The sequence below is a fragment of the Lucilia cuprina genome, chromosome 4, assembly GCF_022045245.1.
Source record: "Lucilia cuprina isolate Lc7/37 chromosome 4, ASM2204524v1, whole genome shotgun sequence".
NCBI classification, from domain to species: Eukaryota; Metazoa; Arthropoda; class Insecta; order Diptera; family Calliphoridae; genus Lucilia; species Lucilia cuprina.
In genome coordinates this window covers 94,888,596-94,895,208 of record NC_060952.1, presented here as the reverse complement: position 1 = coordinate 94,895,208, position 6,613 = coordinate 94,888,596, and the positions used below count along the sequence as shown (strand labels likewise).

The following is a 6,613-nucleotide window of genomic DNA, read 5'->3' as shown; positions in this document are numbered from 1 at the left end:
ACTGAACTAGAACTGAACTAGAACTGAACTAGAACTGAACTAGAACTGAACTAGAACTGAACTAGAACTGAACCAGAACTGAACTAGAATTGAACTAGAACTGAACTACAACTCAACTAAAACACAACTTGAACTGAACTAGAAAACAACTACAACCGAACTTCATAAGACTAATATAGAACAAAACTAAAACCAAACTAGGATTGAACTAGAACTAAACAGAAATTGAACTAGAACTCAAGCAAAACTTATATAGAACTGAACTAGAATAACACCACAACTGAACTAAAACAGAATGAGAACTGAACTACAACACAATTTCAACTGAACTACATATGACTTAACCGGAACATAACTACAACTAAACTACGATTGAACTAGAACTAAACAAAAATAGAACTGAAGTAAAACCGAACTAAAACATCTCTAGACTTAAACTAGAACTAAAATAGAATTGAACTAAAACTAAGTTGGGACGAAGCCAAAATTAAACAAAAGCTAAAATATAATGTACCCACATACAAACAAATCTTCATATGTAGGTACATACATAGAAAATATGTCTCAATGTGATCGAAATTGAAAACGAAATTTGAGGAATCACTCACCAGTATTTCCAACAATCGACAGATGCGTGCCTCTGACCAACTTAAGTTTGTTTGACTCCGATGCTTCGCGTTAAACAGAAATTCAGACATTCTATGCCACTGAAGCATACACACAACAAACACACTATTATTAGCTATAATAGAGAAAATAAAGATCAAGACAAATTTCTATTAATACTCTACAAATAATTTATTCCACTTGTTTACAGCAAACTTACATTTATTTAAAACAAAAACAAAGCACTCATAAAACAATTTAAACTTATTTTAACACTTCAATCAATATTTTTTCTATAAAACACTTCATTTTTTCACAAATTCTACTTTTAATTAACGTTATTTCATTTTTCCCACTAAAAGCTCTTATTGTGAATTATTTTTCATGTGTTAACATTGCACCATGATTGACGGCGTATAACAAAAAGCGGCAAATGTCAATTGTCAAAACAGCATTTTTCTATTGCTTTCTCTTTTACTCTCACACACGCAGTACCGGAGTTTTCTTAAGCAAGCAGAAGTCGAATTTTTCGCAAATATTTTTATTTTATTAAAAATATTAAACAAAATTATTATGTTTTAAGTGTAAATAACGTAAGAAAAAATCTTATCAATCACTATGGGTATATTAGAGAAAATTGCTGAAATCGAAAGAGAAATCGCCAGAACACAAAAGAATAAAGGTGATGAACAAACAAAAATTTCGAAGAGAAAAAAAATAAATGAGGTGGCTGGCTGTAGCTGGCCACTGTTAAAACAAGGTTATAATTTTTGTTATTTTCATTTTCCAACTTACAGCCACCGAATACCATTTGGGTTTATTGAAGGCTAAATTAGCGAAATATCGTTCGCAATTGTTGGAGCCCTCGAAGAAGGGCGAAAAAGGTGAAGGTTTTGATGTGTTAAAAAGTGGCGATGCCAGAGTGGCTTTGATCGGTTTCCCCTCGGTAGGTAAGTCTACACTATTGTCGACGCTGACAAAAACTGAATCGGAAGCAGCCAATTATGAGTTCACTACGTTGACCTGTATTCCGGGTGTTATTGAGTATAAGGGTGCGAATATACAATTGTTGGATTTGCCGGGTATCATTGAAGGTGCTGCACAGGTACGTCAAATGCAATTTGCACTATCTTAAAAGTAGAATTTTATAGAGATTAAATGTGTGATAACGTGATGCATAGACCGCATAGTTTAAACTAATTTTATATTCTTTAAAAAGAACGTAACCAGAACTGAACAAGATCTAAACTAGAACTAAAGTAGAACTGAACTAGAACTGAACTAGAACTGAACTAGAACTGAACTAGAACTGAACTAGAACTGAACTAGAACTAAACTAGTACTGAACTAGAACTGAAATAGAACTGAACTAGAACTAAACTAGAACTGAACTAGAACTGAACTAGAACTGAACTAGAACTGAACTAGAACTGAACTAGAACTGAACTAGAACTGAACTAGAACTGAACTAGAACTGAACTAGAATTGAACTAGAACTGAAATAGAACTGAAATAGAACTGAACCAGAACTGAACTAGAACTGAACTAGAACTGAACTAGAACTGAACTAGAACTAAACTGGAACTGAACTAGAACTGAACTAGAACTTAACTAAAACTGAACTAGAACTGAACTAAAACTGAAGTAAAACTGAACTAGAACTGAACTAGAACAGAACTAGTAACATTTCAACATTAAGAAGTTACACTTGATCACCATTTCTATTAAAAATTCAACCATCCATTCCAGGGTAAAGGTCGTGGTCGTCAAGTTATTGCTGTCGCCCGTACTGCCGATTTAGTTGTCATGATGTTGGACGCCACCAAACCCAATGTACATCGTGATCTATTAGAAAGAGAATTGGAATCGGTGGGCATACGTTTAAATAAACGTAAACCAAATATATACTTTAAACAAAAGAAAGGTGGCGGTTTAAGTTTTAATGCCACATGTGCTCTAACCATGTGTAATGAGAAAATGGTACAAACTGTTTTGCACTCCTTTAAAATATTCAATGCTGAAGTTTTGTTCCGTGAAGACTGTACCGTCGATGAATTCATTGATGTTGTTACAGCGAATCGTGTTTATTTGCCTTGTCTTTATGTATATAACAAAATTGATCAAATCTCTATTGAAGAAGTGGATCGTTTGGCAAGACAGCCCAATTCTATAGTGGTTAGTTGTAATATGAAATTAAATTTGGATTATTTACTAGAGGCATTGTGGGAAGCTTTGCAACTGATTAGAGTGTATACAAAAAAACCAGGTGCACCACCAGATTTTGATGATGGTTTGATTTTAAGAAAGGTATGTTTATAATTTTGAAATTTAAATGTATGTTTTAATTTATGTTTTTTCTTTTACTAGGGCGTTTCTGTGGAGCATGTTTGTCATGCTATTCATCGCACTTTAGCCGCTCAATTTAAGTATGCCTTAGTCTGGGGTACTTCCACTAAGTACTCACCTCAACGTGTGGGCATTAGCCATATAATGGCCGATGAAGATGTTATACAAGTTGTTAAAAAATGATGAATTGATTATTTTTTGTTTGCATTTTCCTTTCATTATCTTTTAACCAAGTTTTATTTAGTTTCTTATTAATTCATTGATTGATTTTGTTTTGGAGAAGAAAAAAAATATGAAAAGATATACATAATGCGATATCCCTGCGCTTTGGCTTTATTGATAATGAAAACTAATATTAAATATTATAAACTACATTTGGAATTCTTATGAAAACCGGGATAATAACAACTGGTTTTGTTTGATAAGTGTTGAGAAACAAATTAAGCAGCGTTTTTTTAATTTAATTATTTTGTTTACTCATGTCTCTTATATAAACAAATTAGAACTCAAGGAATAATAAATGATATTTAACGAAATAAACATATTATTCAAAGCAACACATCATAACTAAAAGGTAGACTTTATAGTATGATTAGTTATTAAAGTTTTATTAATCTTTGTTGTATTTTTATAGCAAAAAATCAAAAATACTTTTTTTATAACAAAACTCAAGAATTTTTTCTACAAAAATTGGCTATTTTTTCAAGATTCCTTATTTAGAGTTTTAAAGTTTCAAAGGTAAATTTGTTGTTTTATTATTTTAGCAAATTTTTATATAATTTTTCTTTTTTGTTTAGAATTTCATTAAGAAAACTCAATATTTCAAGACTCAAGATTTTTGTTTTAAAATTGATTAAAATTCAAGATTCCATATGTTATAGTTTTTCGGGGTGTTCAAGGTAAGAATTTTTCATTAAGTTTAAACAATGAAAAAATTGCAGAATAATTGCTTTTTGTTTTGAGAAATTTTATTAAGAACAAAAATGAATTGCAGCACTTCATGGTCCATAATGACGTATTTTGTTTTAGAAACAGAAGTTTTTATAACCATGAAAATCCACAATGCTCCTTTCTCCATCGCATTAATAACTTTATTGAGAACAAAAGTCAATTCGCTCAATAAAACACTCATTATCACTACTTTTTCTTATATCCAACTTAATAATTTTTAATTTACATTAAAAAAATTGTTCATATATCAAATAATGTACAAGCAAAAAAACTCATCTCTAACCACACACACTCACTTCCCAGTTTGTGTTGTTTGTCCTTTCGAAGCTGAAGAATTCGAAAAAGATTTACCAAAATTACTTATAGCAGTAATATTAGAAAATGGTGTAGGTCCCGCTGTTATACGTGTGGTATCGACTTTTGCCTCTGGATTGTCTAGTTGAGCAAAAACATTTGTATTGTCGCGCAAACGATATTTACGCAAATTAAGATATTGATCTTTTTGCGCTTCGACTTTTTGATGAATTTCATGTAAACGTCCAGCTAAAGATATAAAACTTTCATTGATTTGACGAAAACCACGTTTAAGATCATCGGGTGATACATTCTGAGGATTGGTTAATGAATGCATATGACGTTCGGTTAGTGCAATTTGTTGACGGAAATTTATAAGATCCTGTTCATATTTGGCCACCAAATACTGAAAGAATTGAAAGGGTGCATTGTTTTCGAATTGTAGACCCACTGGTGTGTCTTGGGTGCGTTGGGCCATTTCCACCGATTGTATAGTTTTAGAGGTTTCTTTACGCAGCAATTTGATGTGATTATAGTTGGCCTCCACCGAATTGGATATTTCTTGTAAGGCCCATTGTAAATTCATAATTTCACCTGAGACATTGGTAAGCTTAGACGTGGAAGTACGTCCTATATCCGAAGATAAGGTCTTTTGAGTTTTTATATGCGTTTTGAGGGCATCTACAGTTTTGGCGATTTCTTCTGGCACTTGTGTTTCTTTTACTTTAATATCCTGTTTGCTGTCACCCGCTTTAGGTTTGCTAGCACTTACATCTAAACCACCCAAACCCACAAAAGGAGCGGGAGCAGTGGCAGGAGCAGCAGTGGTTGTGGTTAAGGGTTTAGCAAATAATCCTCCAGCGGTGGGTTGTCCACCCAAGGTAGTTGTGGTGGTAGTACCAAAATTGATGCTAGCTGAAGTTGTGGCTGCTGGTTTCATAAATGAAAAATTGCCACCTAAACCTCCTCCCAAACCACCTCCTAATCCCAGAGAGGGTAATGCACCGGTAGAGGCTGTTGATGTTGCTGTTGGTGCGGCGAAATTCAGTGTAGGAGCAGCTGCACTACTGGCTGCCGGCTGTTGTGCACCAAAACCAAAACTTGTGGTTCCCGCGGCAGCTGGTGCTGTTGAAGCTGGTGTGCCAAAACTAAAAGAGGTGCCTCCGCCAAATGCTGGTGCTGCTGAAGTAGCGGTGGCTCCGAAAGCGGGTGCTGCTGAAGTGGCGGTAGCACCGAAAGCTGGTGCTGCTGCTGTAGCACCAAATCCGGTTGTTTGTGCGGTGGCTCCAAATCCTGTTGTACTGGCTCCGAAACCAGTAGTCGCTGCTGTCGTTTTAGGCGCTCCAAATGAAAATCCACTAGTTGCTTGTGGCTGGGCGGGTGTACTTGTTGCAGCAGCTCCAAAAGAAAATCCAGACATTTTGTTGCACTTGTTCTAAACTTAAATTTATTTAACTAGAAATTTTTGTTTAGTTTATTTGCGCCTCTAAATAATTTTGGTAAATTTTAAATTTCACAAACAAACGCAAACTGCACGAGATTTTTTGCTCGTTTTGTTGACATACAGCTGTTTAATTTTTTGTTGTGTGCGGTGTGCTTATATCATTCACAATAGTATTTTATGGAGAGTTCGGGTTATCAAATAAGGTGAATGGCAAATGTTTCAGTACACTGAACAATTTGTTATAGGATTCTATAGTTGAAACGAAAAGTCGGCTTTTCGACTTGCATTTTATCTAAAGTCGATTTTTCGACTTTTTTTCATTTAATTAGAAGTCGATTTTTAGACATTTCGACTTTAAGTATAATATATAATAGTCGACTTTATCCGACTTTTTTCGACTTTTCGATTTTTTTTCGACTTTTTTACTATTTTCGACTTCTTTTGACTTTTTTCCGACTATTTTTTGACTTTTTCGAGTTTTTCCAACTATTTTAAAGTTTTTGACTTTTTTCCACTTTTTAAAAATTTTCTACTAATTTTACTTGTTTCTACAATTTTCAAGTTTTCGACTTTTTCCGACTTTTTACGACTTTTCTACTGTTTTTAACTTTCTTCGACTTTTTTCCGACTTTTCGACCTTTTTCGACTTATCGACTTTTTTCGACTTTTATTAACAAAGTCGACTTTTCGACTTTTTTCACAGACGATAGTCGAGTTATAAAATTTTTTGGAAAAAAATAGTCGACTTCGACTTTCGACTTTTTCGACAAAAAGTCGATTGTTCGATTATTCAAAAGTCGATTTATAGAACCCTAATTTGTTATTAGGGGTTACGTGAAATTTTCTGGGAAGATAGAGATTGATAATAGATAGATAGATAGATAGATAGATAGATAGATAGATAGATAGATAGGTAGATAGATAGATAGATAGATAGATAGATAGATAGATAGATAGATAGATAGATAGATA

The 6,613-nt window shown here is 33.6% G+C and overlaps 3 protein-coding genes and 1 long non-coding RNA gene across 4 annotated transcripts in view; 2 read left to right on the top strand and 2 right to left on the bottom strand.

Moving 5' to 3' along the window:
* LOC124419405 overlaps positions 1-1,035 on the bottom strand; it is a 20,612-nt gene extending 19,577 nt beyond the window's left edge. Inside the window, exons 1-2 of the long non-coding RNA XR_006940561.1 lie at positions 827-1,035; positions 609-742 (exon numbers count right to left, since the gene is read on the bottom strand). This is a non-coding gene — a long non-coding RNA (uncharacterized LOC124419405). The remainder of the gene's footprint in view (positions 1-608; positions 743-826) is intronic.
* Positions 1-6,613, top strand: part of LOC111676539 — a 12,062-nt gene that overhangs the window by 1,677 nt on the left and 3,772 nt on the right. The window lies entirely within an intron of this gene.
* On the top strand, positions 1,102-3,511 carry LOC111676533 (developmentally-regulated GTP-binding protein 2). Its single transcript, XM_023437492.2, has 4 exons — positions 1,102-1,288; positions 1,404-1,711; positions 2,356-2,913; positions 2,974-3,511. The coding sequence occupies exons 1-4, from the start codon at positions 1,225-1,227 to the stop codon at positions 3,133-3,135; spliced, it is 1,092 nt and encodes a 363-aa protein (XP_023293260.1). The 5' UTR covers positions 1,102-1,224; the 3' UTR covers positions 3,136-3,511.
* On the bottom strand, positions 4,091-5,780 carry LOC111676536 (nuclear pore complex protein Nup58). Its single transcript, XM_023437495.2, has one exon. The coding sequence runs from the start codon at positions 5,615-5,617 to the stop codon at positions 4,196-4,198; it is 1,422 nt and encodes a 473-aa protein (XP_023293263.2). The 5' UTR covers positions 5,618-5,780; the 3' UTR covers positions 4,091-4,195.

Bases quoted from the DNA above. Each gene is read 5' to 3' on its own strand.
- LOC111676533 (XM_023437492.2), top strand. From the start codon at position 1,225: ATGGGTATATTAGAGAAAATTGCTGAAATCGAAAGAGAAATCGCCAGA. The intron at 1,289-1,403 runs GTGATGAACAAA...TCCAACTTACAG, and splicing joins CAGAACACAAAAGAATAAAG to CCACCGAATACCATTTGGGT. The intron at 1,712-2,355 runs GTACGTCAAATG...CATCCATTCCAG, and splicing joins TCATTGAAGGTGCTGCACAG to GGTAAAGGTCGTGGTCGTCA.
- LOC111676536 (XM_023437495.2), bottom strand. From the start codon at position 5,617: ATGTCTGGATTTTCTTTTGGAGCTGCTGCAACAAGTACACCCGCCCAG.